Consider the following 22,366-nt stretch of genomic DNA (forward strand, 5'->3'; position numbering starts at 1 on the left):
ACGTTGTTATAGTTACTTTTTTATATTAACGTTGTTGCATTCCAAAACTTCTGAAGTAGAATATATGCTTTGAGTTCATCTAAATTGATTTTATTAAAGAAATTAAAATCAGTTTAGATAAAAAAAACCATTAAGGTCATTCCATATAAAAAAGTCATTTTATAGAAATGTATTATTTCAATATTATGATTTTCAGAAATATATTTTTAGATACATTAAAAAAAAGTATTTCATCAATTTTTTAGTTAGTGCATTAGAGTAAATGTTTAATATTGGCCCTCGTTTTGCGTTTTCAACAGAAAGATTTTGCACAGGATTTTACATGAGTTGGAAAAATATGTTCAGCTCGTTAACAGGAAAATATGTTCAGCTCGTTCACAGGAGAAATATGTTCAGTTCGTTCACAGGAAAATATTGGCTGCGGAAAAGTATTGATGAAGAGCAAGGGACATCCACTAAACAATGAGCTTGGAATCATTCGTAGTTCTTTGAGGCGCATACAAAGAGGTCTTCAAATGTTTCCATACAAGGTCCAATTAGTACAGGAGCTAAAGCAGATGGATCATAAAGCACAGCTAAACTATTGCTATCATCAATAAGAGTTTCACGCTCTCAATATCACGGTTTACTGCAGAATAACTTGAAAAAGGATGCTTAGTCCTTACTTTTTGGGAGACAATAATTGTAATACGGTTACGATTAACAATTGTAATACGGTTACAATTAAAATCCAAAAGATATTACCAGTTGTTAAGAAACTTTTTGTTTCCTGCAGTACACAATAATAAACCTGGAATGTCGTGGCAGCAATATTCGTAAAGAAATATTAAATGATAAACACTTTACAAGCATTTATGGAAAGAGCCATTGAAAGAGCACGTCTGTGTAAAGAGGAAAATGGGGCTAATTTCAAAGATGTTGTCATTCACGTTAAAACCTAAAAAAATTCCAAGATGCGTACATTATCAATCATCATCATTCATCATCATTCATCATCATTTATAATGCTAGAGAGAAAATTATAAAACAAATAAAAGTAAAAAAGTTAATACTTTTTCAGATGGTAAAGTGATTTTTGGCCCGCCTTGTATTGTGATTAGTAATGAATGTTAACAAAAAGTACCTTTCACTTATTTCACTTATCACTTATTTTTGTGGATATTAATTTTCGTAATATAACATTTTAAAAACTTATATTTACTCTATTAAATTCTTTATCTAGTAACAATAATCTTCATTTGAATCATTACGATGCAAAAGAAAAGTTCCTTTAGGATGCTGCAGTTGAAGTAGTTAGAAATCAACTGTCAAAACGTTCGAACCTTTTTGATTTAATTAAAATTTAAAGACGAAAACTTGTACTGTGGTGTACAGATTGCATGTATCACAGCATGTATGAGTGGATGTATGATTGCATGTACGTTTGCATTTAAGAAATTAATTTTTTCAGTTATAACTATTATATTAAATTAACAATATTTGCTTTAAATTTTATTGAAATTTATAGATAAAACCGCACGAGATCTCTTCAAAAATGTGATCAAGGCTAGTCATTCTGGTGTACTAAAACGAATGTAAAACAATTGCTGACGTAAACAGTCGTAAAGAAGTCGGATATAAACCGATATGTCTAATAGTAAATTTACAGTTAAAACCAGTATTTCTTAAAAATGCTGGTTGGTCTGGTTACATTTGGGAATGATGCGCTACTCAACAATGCACAATAAGGCAGGTGTGCCATGATTAAGTCAAAATTGACATCAGTCGATTTTATAGTTTTTAGGCGTCAAAAACAACAACTTGAATAAACCAAAAAAAACAACAACTTGAATAAAAAGCAAAAAAAGAAATTGAACAACAAGTAAAAGATTGGTTAAATTTAAAAACAAAATAGAAACTTGTGAATAATAACTTGTGAATAATAACTTGTGAATCATTCATTAACCCTGTACGTACGGCGAGGAAGGAGAATTAAAAACAACGAAAAGCCGTGCACCTCGAGACTTAACTGTCCTGTTATGTAAATAAATGAAAAGTAGACAAAGAAAATAAAGCGATATTCTTTTAAAGAAGAGTTAGAAGAGAAAACGATGAGTAATTGATAAAAACGCACATTAACAATTTTTGATACTACAAGAAGAGTAAGAAATCTGCAATTTGAAAACGTAATGAATAAAAAAGTGCTTAACACCAATACACATTAATAGAATGAAAACAATAACCTTTACCCCTTTAACAGTTTACCTTTAACCTTCCTAAGCAATTAACTCCCAGTCCCTCAACCTCAAACCCAACCTCTGTTTTTCTTCTATATAACCCTCAAACCCATAGTTCCATAACCCTCTATTAACTGTTGATCTTTACTACACATAAACTACACTCCTCACACTAACAAAGAACGACAACAGCCTTCATACTACAACATAACAACATAAACAGAACCTTTCGTAGATTTTATCTCAATTTTCTTCAGGAATACTCTAAAAACTTTTTATTTACAAATTGCTAACCCTATAAAAAAATACTGTGGCAAATAAACTCTTTAGCAAAAAGCTTGTAACCAACAAAAACAACATCAACGCAAGATTTTGTTTCCTTTAAAAATGTCTAAAAAATAGAAAAAAAATTTTTTTTTTTCTTAAGATATTCTCATGAAGCTCAAAATAATTACCTTTCAATTTAAATTTTTTTAATATAATCTACCTGGGACGGGATGTAACTCTCTCACCTTCTCAAAAACTGAAAACCATCCCATTATCTTTTTAAGTGGTTGAAGTAAGGCGGCATGAGGGTAGAATACCATTCGGGCACCTTTTGAAAAAAATGCAAGTCATCACATTTACTTTTTTGAATAATCAAAATGCAAGAGAAACAAATTCATAAAAGCAGCGCTTTTTTATGAAATCTTCTATTGAAAAAGTTAAAACAGTTTTAATACGTCATTAGAGAGCTTACGATATGAAAACTGAAACAGCAACAGAGACGTCTAAGGTCTGGGACGAGCGGTTGTGACTTTATGTTGCGGTATTGAGATAAAATAACTTATGAATTTCCGTTACAAAAAATTGTTTTACGGAAAATACAAAAAAATTTCAAAATGACTCCTTTAAAAAATGTTAGAAATGATTTATTTTTGCATTAGAATCAAACATAATAGGCGACGAGGAATTTTTATTATTGTACAATTTAAATGTCTCTAAGAATCCAGATTTACCTTTTTGGAGTTATAGGCAATTTTGTTTAGAAAGCATGTCTGACGATGAATGCAAAAGCGAATTTAGATTTTTAAGTAGTGGTATATATCGTTTAGTCAATGTATTTCAACTGCCTCAAAAGTTTGTATGTTATAACTACAATAGAGGCATTGTATGTATGTTATAACTACAATAGAGGGGCGTTGTACATTTTTTTAAAACGGTTTTCATACCCTTGTAGATTGCTAGATATAATACCTCGTTTTGGACAACCTACATTTATGTGTGTGTGTGTGTGTGTGTGTGTGTGTGTGTGTGTGTGTGTGTGTGTGTGTGTGTGTGTGTGTGTGTGTGTGTGTGTGTGTGTGTGTGTGTGTGTGTGTGTGTGTGTGTGTGTGTCTTCATAAATTTATGTGTGTGTGTTTGTCTTCATAAATTTATTGCAGTAATTAAATATTTACTTTGTTACACTTTTGGAACAAGAACTGCTAACATACTATTATTAGCCGTTTTCAGACAACGCAAATTTAAATGTTTAGACGTTGCGTAAAAGGTTTTAAAACGGCAAACCAGGGAATCTCATCCATTGCGCATGCGTATTGTTAAATTTTTTTACATAAATTGTTGGGGTTGCCGTTGCAGTTTTCATATCGTAAGCTCTCTATTGCTATTCACCAACCGCTAACAAGAAATTATTTACGATTTACAGTTAATTATTCGAAATCTCAAGCCAAAATTCTAAATCTTATGCTTATTCCAATTCATTTTAAAACTGAAAGAATGTAGCTTTTTTTTTGTTTTCATTTCAATTTTAGTTTGTTTTTTTTTTCTGTATATTATTTATTTTTAAAGTGAGCAATGTAAAATCTAAACAATAATTATGTGTAAAATCTAACTATGGTATGTTAAATCTAAAAACTGAATTTTTTTAAAAATCATTCGGAATATTGATTTATATAAAAACGCAAGGGTCGGCGAAACGGATTTAAACATCTGGTCGATAAAAAAAAAAAAATTAAAAAAATCAGTCTAAAAATAAGTCAAATTATTTTGTTTCAAAATAACATTTCGATACGTTTCAGCCAACCCTTTAAAAACAAAAACCCATCGAAATCAGTGATTTTTTTGTGAATAAATGTGGGATTTAGGTTCTGATTATAAAAACTTGTAATATTAAATTTCGTTTTGATATTTTTTAAACGAATAGTTTTTAAAATATCAATTACCCATTAAAAAGATGGATAAATGGCTGGTAAGTGCAAAGAAAAGCAAACTAAACAGTAAAAGTTGTGAAACTATTTCAGATAACGCGGAAATTAAACGGGAAAAAAAACATTTTTTCGAGTAATGAACCAAATGACGAAGCGTTTTCCAGAATACTTATCGGTTGTGCAATAGCAACAAAAGTTATTTGAAGATATTTAAATGGTTGAATGTTTCGAAAACAGGCCTAGTTTGTTATGTTTATAAATCAATAAACTATTTAGGCTCAGAAAAAACTCACAGATTAAAATTGGTAAGTGAGTGGACAATAAGAAATGTTAAAGAGTAGGGGAGTCCGGGGCTAGTTGCACCAGGGGTAAGTTGCAACAATGCAATTTAAAGAATGGTTTTTATATATTTTTCCTAAATTTTTTAAAATAATATAAATATTACTTTAACACGTCAGCAGTAAAAAACTTACAGTTATTAAATAAAAATTTCAAAAGTTATTGATATTTTTTTTCTTTTGATATAAAATTCTAAACTTTGCTTTTGAAGTTTTTTTGGGTTTTACTTTAAACTTAGAGGTACAGTGGCGACAAAATAAATAGCACAGATTGATGTTCAATATGTAATGATATATTTTCCCGAGATCTGAGTTTTTGAAATCTAAATTTTTTCTGACTAATAAAATGTTAATTTTAAAAGATAACATTACTGAGTAAGAAAAGAAAGTAACTTAGTTAAAAAAAAAGTACAATCATGTAAATAATTTAGAAGTACAGAATAAGGGGGCAATTTAAATAGCACACCCTGCACAAAATTATGGAGGTTTTTTGTATAAATATTTAGTGGGGTATCCTTTTCAGTCAATAACTGCTTGAAAACGACAGCCCATAGACGAGATCAATTTTCGGCATAGTTCAGGCGTAATGGCATCCAAAGCAGTCTTTATTTCAATCCAAAGTTGGTCTAAATTTGTTGCAGTTGACCGGTTTATGTTTCTGTCAACTTCTTCCCACAAATTTTCTATCGGATTTAGGTCTGGTGACTGTGCGGGCCACTCCAATACATCAATCTTCTTAGCATTAAATCACATTTTCTCAGTTTTGATGGTGTGCTTAGGGTCGTTGTCTTGTTGGAATTTCAAAACCAAAAGGAAATTTTCCTCGGCATATGGCAACATGACGTTTTCTAGTATTTCTTTGTACATGTGTTGATCAACTGTGCCTTGAATTCTATGCAACGGGCCCACACCACACCATGAAAAACTGCCCCAAACTATCACATTGCCACCACCATGTTTTACGGTCTTAAGAGTATACCGAGGGCTGAGTTCTTGGTTTTGGACACGACGAACATATTGTTTTCCGTCGGATCCAAAGGAATTAAACTTAGACTCGTCAGTCCAAAGTACATTTTGCCAAAAACTTAAATCCTTGCGTACGTGCTGTTTTGCAAACTTCAAACAGCTGACGAGATTACGTTTTAAGACCAATGGTTTTTTTCGGGGAACCCTTCCAAATAGCTTATTTTCGCGTAAGCAACTTTTAACAGTGCTGACAGACAAATTGAGTTTTAAATTTTGAGCAATTTGTTCTTTAATTTTTGGTGCGCCAACAAAAGAATTCAGCTTAGCGATCCGGGCAATGGGTGCGTCTTCTCTGGGGGTTGTCTTTCGTTCGCGAGACTTGCGTTTTTTGTTGCTTAATGAACTAGTATCGTTAAATAAATTAATAGCATTGGTAATTTTTCTTACAAGAACAACCCAGCCTTAGAGCTATTTCAGAATTGTTCAATCCTAGATTTCGAAATGCCTGTACTTGTCATTGAAAAACATCTGTACCATGTAGGCAATGTCCGGGTCCCGATAGGAACTGAACGAGTCCCGACCAGAACGGGTATCGGACACCGATAAAAGCTAAAAATAGTTTTATCGGACTCCAATTATCCGAACGGGTATTACCCGATAACGCCGATTCGATTCAATCTTTCGGGTAATTTAAATAATCGGTTCCCGAAAGTTATTGATCCTATCGGTTCCCGAACCCGATTACCCGAACCCGATTACCCGAACCGAACCCGATTACCCGAACGGTTCTGTCTGGTATTCTGTGAAAAAGGTCCATTTTGTTTAAAGATAATTGATATTTCTAAAAAAGTTACCAAAGTGGAATATAACCGTAATAATCGCAATAATTACATTTTCACATGGCCTTTTGGCAGTTAAACAAAATTTAATATTTCCTTGTGCTTTTCACGCCATCCGTTTGGCAAAATTACTTTATCTCACCTTTTAATTGAAATGCTCGACTCTGATTGGTTGTTACAAAAAATCAAAAGTGAAAAATCATTTTAAAATATTATTAGTCAAAAGTTACAATCTAACTGGCTGTAGTCTACTTTTGTGGAAGTTTCTAATCCACCATTAAAGATGTTAATTGTCAAAAGTAACATCTAAAGTTGCTAATAATAATAAATGCTATTAGTGATCTGAAGTAATCTAAAGTTGCGAATAATTAAAAGAAACGAGAGGGAGTAGTTGCGAATAATTCAAAAAATGCAAATAGATGTAAATATTAGGACACAAAGTCAGTAAGAGTTGGTCAAAGTATGAAAAGTCTGACCATCTGCCCTTAAACTCTTTTTGCCCATGAAAGCCTAGCTTTTTAAATTCTCTTTTATATTTTTTCAGACTAATACATCAAATTCTTGAAAGCCAAGTTCAAAGAAACAAAGTTCAGTCTCCAGAATTAGGCCAAGGATCCTGAAAAAGCTGTCAAAGAGTTCTTGTCAAGTTTGTTCGGCAAAAGTGGGGAAGAAGCCCCCGACATTGAACCATTCCTCGTCAACGACAGCCTTTGACACTCACAATATGGAAGTTTCTCTTTGAGCTTTATCCGGCTAAAGAAGCAGAAGAAGAGTGGGACTGGATTGAAAGGAGAACTTTTTGCCAAAGAAAATGATGTTGAGGAACATCTATCCAAATGTTTCCAAGGCTGCCTTTGCTATCCTGAGCATTCCTGCAAGTTCAGCATCCTCAGAGCACTTATTCAGCGCTGCCAGCCAGACAGAAACGAAGGGAAGAAATAGTATGGATCCTCTGAAAGTTGAAAAACTGCTCTTTATCAAGAGAAACAACTAGTTTGAGAGAAAAATATTGTCCAGAAACCAAAAGTTCTTCATCAATTCCAAATGAGGACCCGAATGATGATATAGAGGAACCCCCTGTTAACGCAATTAAGATTATCGACATGTATGACATTGAAAAAGACAAAGAATTTGTCAAAAATGATTTTTTTTAATTTGGTTCAGAATTCTTCCAATTTATTTCTTGCTAAGAAACTCATGAAAACAGTCTCTGAATCAGTGCATCCTTAAACTCTAAATGTTTGTTTTTAATCAGTGTTAGGTAAAAATTCTAAGGTGAAATGCTATACTTACCAGTGTTTTCTTTCTATGATGACTAAGACAACTTGTGTGTTTAGAAAGTTCACTTTTGGTACCAAAACTGCATACATTTTTCACATCATTTACACTCTTTCATTTACTCATATTGTTTAATTAACTGTGGACTTTGATTAAATACTCAATAACTCCCTGCTTAAGTAAATTTAATTTAGTACATTTTTAAAATTTTAAATTATACATTTCACAGAATCTTCCAAAGATGATAAAATTACTGTAAGCAATAACTCGTAGTAAAAATTTAGTACTTATAGTTATTTTCGCAAATTTTAAAATTTTTTTACTAAGTTTCGGGACCCGAACGGTGATAACGCCAAAAACCGAACGGGTTCGGGTTTTCGGGTAAAAAAAAAAATACCAGGTTTACCTCGTCCAATAGTTGATAGATAATGATTTATCTTCAACGCAAAATTTTTATTCTAAATTTATATATATATACATATATATATATATATATATATATATATATATATATATATATATATATAAAGAATTTTTTTTTCAAAAACAGTTTTAAGTTTACTAAACAAGTTAGGTCATATGTGAAGTGTAGCATAATAAATTTTATTGCAGCTCAAGGAAAATACTACTTTCTTTTATTGTAATTACAAAATTTTTGTTACCAAGTAGAAATTACAGATTAACTAGTAATTTTTCTGTGAACTCTGCAAGGCTTATGCTTTTAGAGTATTGTGTGGCAACTTACCCCGTTCACTATTGCAACTTGCCCCGATGCGGGGTAAATTGCAACATCTTTTTTTTCATTTTTGTTTCAATATTGCGGAATAACTAAGTTTTATATTTATCAATGTTGGATTAATATGTCTCTAAGATCTATTTTATAACCCTAAAAAAAAAATTTCAAAGGTATTAAAGTTTCAGGAGATAAATGCAGTTTTTTAAATTTTGTTGCAACTAGCCCCGGTCTCCCCTACAACAAAACAAAACAAAAGAAACAGCGTATTGCTTAATAGGCTTTCGCCTAGTTATCAGCTGGCGCATATAAAAGCTGGCGAAAAAATTTTAATATTCCAAATGAAATTTCATATTCCAAATGAAATACATTTAAAGCGAATAAACTAAAAATTGGAGAACGATCAGAAAGTAGGCGAACGATCAGAAAGTTGTATGATTAATAAATCTATCACAACAAGCAAGAAAGTTGAAATTTTTTACTTCATTGAAGTGAGCAGTACAGAAGTCTCTTTTATTGCAAATTCGTTTTAAGTGTTTTACATAGTCATGGTCTTAACAATAATTTTTTACCAAGCATGGGAAGAGGGGGGGGGGGGGTTCTTTTGCTTTTGATGGTGCTTTTAACATGCTCAGCAAAAGTGCAGCCGTACCTCGTTTGCTGTTAATAAGTTTTATAACGTAGTTGTAGGACGTCACTTTAACATTTAATGAGGAGCTTATGCTTAATGAATTAACAGAGCTTGAACAAAAGCTGCTTGTAAATCTTTTGGAGAACAAGGAAATGATCTAAACAGGGAAAAATAAACAATGATCTCATAAGCAATTTGGAAACTTTCATTCTTCCAAACTCAAAAATGGGTTAACACTTTTAATATGCAAGTACATGAGTACAAGGGTTTTGAGAATACGTTACAAGATTTCCAGTATTTGAACGCTGCTATAAATACTTTAGCTGTTTCAGTCGCTGAATGTGAGTTTTCTAAAATGCATATTACTATCTCTTTCGTTCGAAACTCGCTAATAATGAAAGCGGATTCAGCTTAATTTTTACATCATTAGATACCTGTGATCATATTACGTGAATACCTTTGATCATATTACGCTATGCAGTGGTTTATAAAATATCGCCATAAAGAAAATCTCCTTATGTTGCTGACTTATGTTGCTGACTTATGTTGCTGACTTATGTTGCTGACTTATGTTGCTGACTTATGTTGCTGACTTATGTTGCTGACTTATGTTGCTGACTTATGTTGCTGGCTTATGTTGTTGACTTTTAAAATTATGACCTCAGGTTAAAGTCGAAAAACTTCGTCTGCATGTTGCTTGAAAGTGGCTGTCTGAGATAAAACCTGAAACTTCTGACGATACTGATTGTCACATGATAGTCACATGACTTGCGTATAGCTCTGCGTATGGCATAGTTAATAGAAATCCACTCTGCATCAAAGATTGTGCTTGCAACAAAAACCTTCCAAATCAGCTCAATGAAAACCGTCGCTGCAACAGTCTTAAACTTCCTTTCAAACAAGAATAACAAAATAAAAGAACCATAAAAAATTAAATTTAAAGTGAATTAAATTTTAATTGAATGTGCATTTTTTTCTTTAAAAACTTTGGTTAATGAAATTAACAAAATTTAGTATCTTTTTAACTATGAGAAAAAAATAATTGTAAAAAACAACATATAAAGTGTTATATCGGCTTGAAACAATCTTGTTATATTATTACATGATAAAAGTATAAAAACGCATAAAATGAGTTGTAGCGTACAGCAAATCATGTATGCGGAATATTCTATTAGAGATGGGAAACGAACCGAACCCGAACCGAACAAACCGAACTAGAACCTTATTTATGACAGAACCGAACAGAACCCGAACTTTAGTTGTTACCAAACCAAACCGAACCCGAACTTTAAAACTGTTGGGAACGAACCAAATTAAACCAACTGTCCTTACCCTAACCAAGCTAAAATCGTTTGAAAAAGTGAAAATTTTGCAATTCGCACATCACTAAAATACATAACATAATACATAACAATACATAACCTAATGTGCAACATACCGCAAGTTTAGAATTATTTTGTTCTATCTCTCATTTTAAGTGTTGGGAGAAAATGAGTTAATAATTTTAGTTAGTAATAATTACTTTTTAAATATATATTTTATTTTTTAAATTTTTGTCTAAATAATTTGTTTATATCAAAATTATTTAAAGCATAAGTTATTATTTCTTTAAAAACTAAGCTAAAATTTTGACAGTAGGCTACTTAAGCTACCATTATCTGTGTTCAGATAGTTACCCGAGTTGAAACTTAGTAGGATTAGCAAGTTTTAGTATACTAAAACTTGCTAATCCTACTAAGTTTCCTACTAAAACTTGCTAATCCTAATATGAAATTAACTAAAAAAACTATTAACTTAACTATTAACTAAAACTATAGTTAATAGTTTTTTCAGTTAATTTCATATTTTATTTAGGTTTTATTGAATTATTTGAGTAAAGATTTCATATTTATATTAGCAGGGTTATTTTTCAAGAAATATGTTTAAGTAAAAATGTAAAAATAATTATTTTTCAAATTTTACTTAAACATAGATAATTCTTGAAAAAATAACCCAACAAATCTAATTTAACTAGTTGCCTTAGCAATGAGGACGCTTATTTATAAAACAACAATAAAAATAACAAATAATAAAGTGCTAGGTTGTTTAACTTGAACATTTAGAAAAATACAAGAAATGGCAATGGTCAGTTCTTTTGGTAATTTCGCAGGTGCCAGTGGAATAATTGCACCCATAAGATTTATCTTGATCTTTTATAACTGTATCTATAACGAAATTTAAAAAAATATTAACGTAATTCAACAATTTAATAACATATATTTTCCAATAAAAATGCATTTTTAACTCACCATAATATTAGAATGATGAAAAGGTTTCATTATCATTTCTCCATAGCTATAAAAATTAAAAATATAAGTGTGTATATATATATATATATATATATATATATATATATATATATATATATATATATATATATATATATATATATATATATATATATGTATATATATATCTGTGTGTGTGTGTGTTTATATATATATATATACACACACACACACACACACACACACACACACACACACACACACACACACACACACATTATATTTGGGATTTAAACATTACATAATTACATTGTTAGGGTTGTTTTTTTAAAAAATTTTATGTTAGTGAAAATTGCAGTAGACACTTATGTAGGTATGACAATTTTTTACAGGGGCCAATTAAAGTCCACTCAGAATATCTCAACTGTCTTCGTCTTTTATTCGACCATACCTGTATTTATATTGAAATATTTAAAAATATTATTGTAACTTGATATAATTGTAATAAAATATATTTTATAATAAAAGAACTTATTTAACCTAATTTTGGAACTTTGAATAGCTTTTCATTATCTTTTCTTTATTTAATATTATTTAAATCACAAAATGTAAATGCTATTATAAAACAAAAATGTTTAAAATAAAAATTCATGTTTGAATTATGAACTTTTTCAATCAATTTAATTTAAAAAAAAGGAAAATTTTATTTACAGTTATCAAAAATAAAAATATTTATGTATATGTATATACATACACTCAAAACATTATTTACATACATATATGAGTGTATGTATATACATATATTTATGTTATGTATATACATACACTCACATATATATATGTATATGCATATACATACACTCAAAACATTACTAGTTCCTCATTTAAATTCAATATGATTAATGAATAATTATGCATAAGTACATTACATATAAAGAAACAGAAAAAAAAAATAGTTACCTGAAATTGATTGATTATACGTGGTTTGAGAACTAAACATAATGTAAATATGTATGTATGTATGTATATATATATATATATATATATATATATATATATATATATATATATATATATATATATATATATATATATATATATATATATATATAATGACATTTACAACAAAAATTCTAATGTTAAGTAAATGTAAAACTAAAGTATAATTTTATATAAAATATAACAATATTCAATAGTTTTATAATTTGTTTTAACAAGAGAAAAAAATAAAAATAATGCTATATTTACCAGTAAAATATATTCTGCAAGAAAGTGATTTTAATATTGATCAATTTTTAATGTCTATATATATATATATATATATATATATATATATATATATATATATATATATATATATATATATATATATATATATCACCTTACGTATTACTATAAATCAGAAAATGATAGAATTTGTTTTACAGAAGATGCTAGAAAGATACAGAAAATGCTACAATTTATATCGAGTTAAAATTAACATTTAAAACCACATTATAAATCATTAACAAACAAATCATCAATTTAATAGCAAGCCACGCAATCGTCCCCAAATGTTCTTAAGCTTTTCCACTATAGAATTACAAAAATTAGTCCAACTATTGAATCTGAAAAAGCTGTTTCAGAGCTGACTTGACTTCCGCTTGAATAAATAAAAGATGGCGTATAACATTTAAAAATTCGTTTTTATTCTTGTTTTATTCTCGAAAACTTACCAGGATAGCAATTCCACGGCTCAACGAAAAACATTTGACGTTTGACAAAAAACACGTAATTTTCATGAACTTTACTCTCTTATATCTTTTTGTATGCTTAAGCAAACACCTTGAGGTTTTTTGCATCAATTAGTGATACTCAACCTCTTTTCAGCCATATATAGAAAGTAATATGGTTTATTTGACTTCATTTAAATTTTATCCATATCTTAAGACCACTTTTAAGAAAAAAGCTTGAAGCGGGAACGTTTTTTTAAAACGAAGCTTTTGGAGGTTAGGATTTCTTAGTACCAAAACACATCCAATTTTTACAAAACTTTCCGTATATATTAAAAAAGGGATGAGGAATCTAATGGAATGTGGACACTTTTTAACTTTTATACATAAATTTTTAGTTCTTAGCATTTCAAAACTTCAAGGTTCATTTTTATAGAAAAAAAAAAGTGTTTTTTAAAAGTGTAATAACGGTTCAAGAGTTATTCAAGAGTCAATATGACACCAAAACTAAGTAAATAATTAAAAACCCTCAGTCTGTAAAATAGACGATTCTGGGCAATCCCAACAGAATTAAAATTTTTTTTTGTTGGTATTTTGTTGTTTTATAGTTGTTGAAACAATATGGAAAATATCAAGTCAAATGTAATAACGGGTCAAAAGTTATTCAAAAGTCAATATGATCCAAAAATACTCTCTTTTTCGGTGCCATAACATTGCAAATTTTCCATACTTAAGCCCTATACCTTTCGTCAAAAAATCATCAATTTTTGCACTACAAAAAGTTCAATAACTTTAGATCCGCTTAACTTCAAAGGCCGAATGACCCCTCATTTTTTAAGTCAAGTCAAGCTCTATACAATGATATAAATTATATATTTTTATTTGAATTATAAAAAAATCGTCTGGAATGACTAACTAGGAACTTACTAAGTATTTCGTTTAATCCTGGCAGGTACTTAGTAGGAACTTACTAGGATTAGCAGGAAATTCATAAACGTCATCTACAGATGACGTTTATGAATTTCATTAGTCATGACTAATGGGAAACTTAATAAGTTTAGCCGTATTAAGCGAAAACTTACTAGGATTAGCCGTATTAGCAGGAAGTTAAACAGATTTCTAGTAGTATTAGCCGGTTTTTTTTTCTCGGGTATATTCTGTTCAGGAAATCATTAGTTTGTTTGGACGAAACTCTATTTTATCAATGCAAGAAATTTATACACATTAAATAATATTTTCTTTTTTAGCTGTGAGTGAAAATTCAGGATAAATTTTTTTATGACTTCTACGAAAATCTGTGCGAGTATTTTTTTCTGGGTGGAACCAAATGGTCTTTAATTTAAATATATAGGAGGCAACCAAAAGAAGAAAGTTTGAAAGATTTATAATTGTGTATAACATGACTTTGTAATTGTCGACGTCAGATAAGCTAAAACCCAATGGAATAGCCATTATTTTGACCAAAGTGGAAGAAAATGTTCCCAACGCAATGTACCTTGTTTCGTCGTATTTCCACGGCAGATTCCTTCCTCTGAACAACTCAATAGCACAAAATATTAGTAAAATCAACACGCAACCAACGTGAACCAGCCTGTAAGTTTCTGATTTACAAACTCTATTTAAAGTCAATGCTTGTTTATCAACTATTTCACTTACTTGTAATGGATTTATTGTCTCTAGGACTAGCATTATTAAAACGTAAATCAAGTTTGCAACTAAAAAAATGAGAAACTCTCTGAATCTTATTCGTTGTAAATCCTTTTTTCCCATTTTGTGAATTGTACCAAACACTGCCACTAAATGTTTTACTTTCAGCCACGTCAATGTGATAATGGCATAATACAATATTCCACTTACATGCATAGTAGAAACGCACTTCCAATACGACTCCTCTCCTATCGCTAAAAATGTTACGGTAAACAAAACAAAATGCAATGTCATCTGTATCATAGACATCCAAAAGTTTGAAGCTTTCACAATTGGCGTGCTTCTTTTTAGAATGAAAGTTAACATAAAAATCATAGTTGTGGCTGCACCCACTATCGAGAAAGATAATGTTACAAACACGTGACTTGGGTTTGTAGAAAAACTCCAGTAAATGTGTTTAAGCTTAACGCACTGTGTTCTGTTAGGATTACTGATGTAATCTTCTTCTACTTTGCATTTAATGCATTCTTTCTGACCAGTGGCGCTTTGAACTTGATTTTCAGGACAGGTAATACAAGCCCAGCAGCAACTTTTTTCTTTCGTATACTCGCTATATTGACCGGGAGAGCAGGGTTTAGAGCAAGCTGATGTTATCTGAAAAGATTTTAAAATTGTGCTATTTATAACATTGAGTCCCTTTCCCGAAGACCACGATGCAGTGTGCATGAAACCCGTGTCAGTCACTACGTAAAGATCATAACTCGCTGTACTTGGATCTTGATTCTTATCGAACTGAAAAACTTCGTTAAGTTTAAAAGGAATGCTAACGTTTTTGACTTTTTCATTAAACACTTTTCGATTTGTAATAGAAAACAACGTTTCGCATGACGATGCGTTGCATAAGTCTTTCATATAGCTCATGAAGGCCTGAATTAAAACTGAAACTGAAGTTTGAAGATAGCCAACACGTCTGTAATCAAATAAATTTGCAATGTTGTTCACTGTGAAATCTTCATTGACTTCATTTGCTCCTTTTTGCTCAAGCAATGTCCTGAGCCACGGACTAGCATTTTTATAAGTTATATTTAAAAAAAACTGTTTAAAATTTTCTTCAATGTACGTAAAAGGATTAAGCATCATAATACTTCCTGGAAATTTTTTTTTAAAGTCGATAAGCCAGTTTTCTAAACCGACACCTTCACTCAGTAACCAAATTTTATCAAACAACTGGAGCTTTTTTGATTCCGAGAGAAGGAGTTTTAAAGAAATAAAATTTCCCCAATAAATGACCACTTTAGCTCTAGGATCAGAATTAATATTTGAAAAAAGATATTTATTCTCGTCATTTTGTTCAGTAATTATATCTTGAGAACTTACGCAAATACCTTTTTCGCCTAACTTTTGATTTAACTGAAATGCACCAGACCTACCATAAGAGTCATCTGAAGCAACAATAGATACATATGTCCAATTAAAATAAGTTAAAAGATCCAAGAAAAGCGAAACTTGAAAAACATCAGGGGGTACAGTTCGATAAAAGTTTGGATATAATGTTTTGTCGCTCAATTCGTCACTTGTTGCTGAATAACTAATGATTGGAATATTGATATATGAAAATGCTTGCTGAGCGTATATAGCATTAGCTGAAGTTGGTAGCCCAACTAACCCTAAGGTGGTTGATTCAAATTTATTTGAATCAGAAAAATTAAAACTAATAGAGCTATTAGGAAGTTTTTTGGCAGAGGAAAGGAACATATCTACAGTAGCATTTATTGTAAAATCGAGGTTCTCATAATCATCGATGTCGTAAATTGTGAAACCGAATAAACTTCTGTTTAAGTGACGGTTCGCTTCATCAACTGTGTATTTCAAAGCTTCAGCTTGGGCAACACCCCTATATCTTGTTTCGTTTGAATTGCAACTTTGAATCGAGAGAAAAGCGTAAATTCTATAGAAGCCATCTCGCTCCATCCTACCACTTTGGCATTTTTGACTAAACCCTTGATTTAAAAACAAAAAAAGTCCTTCTATTAGAATTGTATGAATAAGCATATCCTTTTCAGCATGCCAACATTTTAAACACTTTTCGATTTCTTTAATCAGATTTTTCTTTTTCTTTTGAAAAAAAGTTGGCAACTTAATAAATCGTAAATCACTGAATCAATAGTGATTTATTTTTAATAAATTTAAAAAGTTACAAGAAAACTTTAATTCCAAATATTTATAAAAATTCTTAACACGACGACAACTGTTTACATTTGAACAGCTGTTCTGCAATTTTTCAATTTTTTGCGCTCAGTAATTTAATTATATGCCTTTTAAAAAAATCGCATAGATAACTAACGTTATTAATTAATTAAAAAGAAAAGTGAATTGCATCTCCCATCCGTGCATAAATTCTTTTTGTTTGCGAATAGCTAGTATTGATATAAAATCTATTATGTGCAAGTACCTAACGTAATAAAAGTTTTTTTTAAAAAAAGATAATGCGGAAAGAAAAAAGTTTTAAAATATTTTTTAAAACTCTATCTAGAAATATTTAAAAACAGCTGGAAAGGAAAATCATATAGAAAAACAATTTATAAATGATACCTAAATTAATTTTATCACAATTAGACTTTTCGCCTAAACCCTCTTCCCACCCAACAACAAGCTGTCTTATACCCCATTCACAAAACGGTGTTCAGTTTAAACCTTTTTTAACTATTAAGTTATGTCACACCTTGTCACACCAGAATAAAACAGGTTTATTTTTACGAAGCCGAATAAAACTTAAATTTGCTAACTCAAGTAAATATTCTTTTATATAATACTTTGAAGTATTTTTTAAAAACAAACAAAAAAAAAAAAAAAAAATGGAAAAGTTATGAAATTAATATTGTATTGAATAATATTGTATTGGAAGGAGACTGGAAAGTGGTCACAGAATTTAGAAAGGTGTGAAAATATGAACTATCCAAATGCAATAACTGAAAAAAAAACAAAAAAAACATGATTTACTATAGAATATACTTCACAGCATCCACAAAAAAGAGTACATGATTATATTTTTAATATTATTTTCATAATGCTAGTGCGTTTTTTAACATGCCCTGAATAAATTTATGAACTCTCTTCTCCGATTCCTTTGGATGTCTCTCGGACAGCCGCTAAAAAGAGAAAACAAATAAAACAATAATAGATCAAGAAAAGTATTGCTTTTTTTTGTAAAGCAGCTTTACAAGACACTTACCAATTACACATTTATAAAGGTGGGTTTCTTTAAAACTTCTGCTTCTGCCTCTCTGCCCATCAATGTTGAAATTTATCATTAGCGAACAATGTACTTTCTAAATTCGATTAGTTTTTAAGAAATCTGTAAAATATGTGCTTGTGATAACCTAGCATATGCCTTTTACGGAAATATTTCAAGATTCTTTTAACCACCCCCAAGACATATCAAATGCATATAGCCAAGGCAGAATCCGGAGACACATTTACTACCAGCAGCTATAAGAGGAGACTTATGTTTCTGATGTTGCTTATACGACTGGCAGCTAAAATCGTAATCTGTCCGTTTGCAAAATTCTTTTTCTTCAATAACATTACCCTCACCTTTTACAAGAATAATATCCGGTATGAGCACTACTACTTTCCGTATTGACAAATTACTAAACAAATTAACAGACTTAAGGAATATTAAATTTCTATTGTTTAAAACAAAAGATTTTTAACAATGCGCAACTGGCATGGTTTGCAAAAAAACAATAACGTATTCGCCCAATATTGTGGTCTCGCCTAGCCAATCACATCAACTTCCTTTTACTTATTAATTTTATATAGATAGACATTCTTAATATTTTAAGAAATAACGCGGATGATGAAAAGAAATTGAGAAAATATAATCTTGTACTTCCATGACTAAAGACATCTTAAATTGGTTATTCCGAAAAACGTCGTAAACAGGTTATTCCGAAAGACGTCTTAAACTGGTTATTCCGAAAGACGTGTTGTTAAGATGTCTTAAACAGGGCTGTGGAGTAGGAGTCGGAGTCGGAGCTCATTTTGGCTGGAGTCGGAGTCGGAGTCGGAAAAATTGTATTGACTCCGACTCCAGCTCAAAAAAAATCTTTCAAAGTTTCATAATTTCTATATGGATTTTGTAGATGTTACTCATTAAAATATTTTATGTTCTGTCAGTCAAAAGCACAAGTTTCAAACTCTAGCCCTCCAGTTGTTACAAAGCTACAAGTCCCATGATGCTCTGATAGCTATAGGATATCCAGACATAATGGGAATTGTAGTTTGCAACAACTAGAGAGCAAGGAGTTTGACATGTTATTTTGCTGTTTATCACTGAGAATCATAAATCACCTCCCTTGCGCTCTCCTCCACCATCTCTTAAATTAGATAATTTCATGATGCTCAACCCCCGACCTAAAATTGTCTAACGCTGTGTTGCACATTCTTAGTTGAAAGCTAGGCGTGTCACCACCAAGCCCTGTACCGACTCCACAGCCCTGTTCTTAAGGACGTCTTAAACTGGTCGTCGGAAGCCGTCTTAAACACATCTATAACTAGTTGCAGACATCTAGACGAGTTAAAGATAAGTTACAGACGTCTTAAAGAGGTCTTATGTTGGGTGGGATAGTTGTTGTCATTAACCACTAGGATTCTTAGAGAATTAAATACGAACCATAATTAAAATGACACCATAAAAGAATAATTATTTTGCAAACTCAAAGAAACAAATGTTGCTGCTGAGCAAAGAAAATCATAAATTATACAAAATGAAAAGTAATTTAACCGCAAGATTAAAACTTAAATTGTAATATTTAATTGTAAAGTTTAAAATGTAATAGCCCTGCCCTAGGGTTTAATTCCTAAAAACCTTTTTCAATTTTTTTTGTTTTTTATTAAACTAAATCAAAATTCATTGACAGATTTCAAATAACATTAAAAAAAAAATTTTGTTTAAAAATTAAGACCATTTAAAGTTTTTTCAGGGGGTTTCATCGGGGGTGTATCTAAGCTTTGCATGGTTATAAATCTTAAACAAAAAGAAATTTGAAATCTGTCAATAAACTTTAATCTAGCTTATAACAGAACAAAAAAAAACTATAATTAAAAGAGACGTAGTTCTAGGAGGGAGGCAGTTAGGGGTCGAGGCGGGGTTGTTTAATCTTCAATTACCCTAATTTTTTGCAAGTCATCCTCATTCGACACCATTATCAACATACTAGAAATTTGAGTATGCCCCATGCCTCTTAGTTACCTATGTTAAACAAAATTCCTGAGCACTCCCCTAAAATGTGATTTCTCCCCAGGCCCCCACTAAAAAAAGTTATCTTTTACATTTTTTGAATGAGGAAATGTTTTGTGATGATAATCAAAAAAAAAAATTTGGGGGGCAGTGTTACAAGGTCTTAGAGCATGTTCCTATGCACCGTGTACTGGTTAAATACAGCGGTTTTCAAAAATTAAGGCATGTACGCTTTGAATTTAAAAAAAGTTAAATCAAAAGGCGGTTCTAACTATTTTTTTGGTAAATTTTATTTTTTATTTTTTATTTTTTTAAATTTTTTAAATTTGTTTACTTATTAATTACAAAATTAAATTTCATTTTTTCGTAGAACAAAAATCATAAATTAAAAAAAAGTTATTGATTGTAAAGAATGCACAATTTCAAATCTTAGAGACGCATCAAGTTTGCATTTTTGAAATAATAAAGTTATTACAAATTGTTTCTGGAACATTATACAATTTTCTCTCAATCCCCATTTTAATTAGTCAAGATTGCTAAGAAGTTGTTTCAAAAAAAGTTCTTTACTAATTCAATCACAAGTTCTTTTAATTGGATTGAGATCAAGTGAAATATCATTTTCTGCATAATATGAAGCTTGAGTAAATGCTCCCATCTTGTTGAAAAATCCAAGATTCTTCTTTCGATTGAATTAATATATTTTCAAGTACTTTAATTTTTCAGAAACCATTCATTAAACAAGTTTTTTGCAACACCTTGAAAGTCAAAACATCCCCGAACATTTTTAGACTTTTCTCCGTTTTGAATATTAAAGTTTAATGGTCCAGTTTTTACTTTCTATACACCATTTTAATCCCCTTTTCTTTTTACAATACTCAATGAGATTTATTTGTGGAAGCAAATAGTAACTTTTTTATATGTTGTGACACATTTATCTAAAACTCCAACTAATTTTGCAATTTTCCATTTGATTTTAGTTCCTTCTTTCTTAGGGAAATCTTTGTTGTTTTTTTCTCTAGAAACAGCCTTATTCCCCCTTTTTTTTTCAGTTTTTTAAGTAAAGCAAATATTAAAGGCAATAAATAATAATAAAAAGTTATTATATTTTATAAATAGAGTAAAAGATAACAAGGAGGTGCTCTAAGTTAAAATTTTAAAAAATATTCTTTAAATACTTCAAAAAGTGTAGTGCGTCTAATCTTATGAAAACATCAACTGGCAGGTTATTTATGTAATTAGTTTTTTTCTTTTAAAGAAGAAAAATTTTAATTAATCAACAAGAAAGTTTATCAATTATAACCTCATTTTAATGAAAAAATGAAATAAAAAAAGTTTTGAGATTTGTATGTAAAATATTGGAACTTTTCATTGTTTACTAACACGCTGGTAATTATCTTATGTAATTTTCTCCCACTTGCGGATTTATTTGAAAAAAGTTGTCGATAATCTAGCAATTAAATTACCGGTTGTCGATAATCTAGCAATTAAATTTAGCTAAACATTTGATCTAAAATAATTATATCGTTTCCGTCAACTTTAGTATTTAGTAGTTAGTATTTAGTAGTAGTTTAGTAGTTTAGTATTTAGTAGAATATGGGAATTAGCAATTTGGGTTAAAAAAAAATTCCCGCATATTTATGCCATCATAGTTTTTCATTCAAAATGGCGTCCTCCCAAACTGAAACGTGTCACATGATAGAGCCGAAAATATTTATCCTCGAAAATATCACCGAAATATTTCATAACCGAACAATTTAGAACCGAAAAGTAGGCGTCCTATGATTCAACCGAATCCTAAATTTCAATTTAGAACCGAATATGAGAAATTTATTACACATCCGAAAATATTCACGAAAAAAATTAGAACCGAAATAATTTCAATCGAATTTTCGATCGAAATGTCATAACTGTATTTAGAACCGAAAAAACTTTGATCAAAAGTCATAATTGATTTTAGAACCGAAATTCATTGAAAAGGTTTACAATCGAAAGTTCTAGCACCAAATTATTTTAGTTTTACCATATCGGAGGCAAAAACCCTTTAATTTCCTATTTTTTAATGATAGATTTTTTGTGTTTCTTAAGCCAACTAAAAGAAATTGGAACTTACCTGGGTTAGCAACCATCGAGTTTAATTGAAACCAATTGGTGGTATTGGTTAAATTAATGCATTGATAAAGTTGAAGGAGTTCCTTCATTATTTTATCCTAAGGCTGCATATTAAAATCACCAATTAGAATATAATATATATGTATATATATGATCTATATGTAATTTACAATAGTAAATAATCAAACAGTTCCTCCAA

At 30.2% G+C, this 22,366-nt stretch overlaps 1 protein-coding gene and 1 long non-coding RNA gene across 2 annotated transcripts; both read right to left on the reverse strand.

Annotated features, from left to right (window-relative positions):
* Window positions 1-8,980: 8,980 nt before the first annotated feature.
* LOC149886837 (uncharacterized) lies at window positions 8,981-12,803 on the reverse strand. The gene is made up of 3 exons (XR_016453636.1): window positions 12,706-12,803; window positions 12,418-12,449; window positions 8,981-10,081 (listed from the first exon to the last, which is right to left on the reverse strand). It is a non-coding gene; the product is annotated as an uncharacterized LOC149886837 (long non-coding RNA).
* A 1,580-nt stretch (window positions 12,804-14,383) lies between these two features.
* Window positions 14,384-17,524, reverse strand: LOC145190359 (metabotropic glutamate receptor 3-like). Its single transcript, XM_090091700.1, has 2 exons — window positions 17,409-17,524; window positions 14,384-16,816 (listed from the first exon to the last, which is right to left on the reverse strand). Exon 2 carries the CDS (start codon window positions 16,785-16,787, stop codon window positions 14,394-14,396), a length of 2,394 nt encoding a protein of 797 aa, XP_089947826.1. The 5' UTR covers window positions 16,788-16,816; window positions 17,409-17,524; the 3' UTR covers window positions 14,384-14,393.
* Between the last annotated feature and the right edge of the window lie 4,842 nt (window positions 17,525-22,366).

The sequence above is a fragment of the Hydra viridissima genome, unplaced genomic scaffold (assembly GCF_058129835.1).
Source record: "Hydra viridissima isolate aposymbiotic clone 2 unplaced genomic scaffold, HvirCarnegie_v1 scaffold_6, whole genome shotgun sequence".
Classification (NCBI taxonomy): Eukaryota; Metazoa; Cnidaria; class Hydrozoa; order Anthoathecata; family Hydridae; genus Hydra; species Hydra viridissima.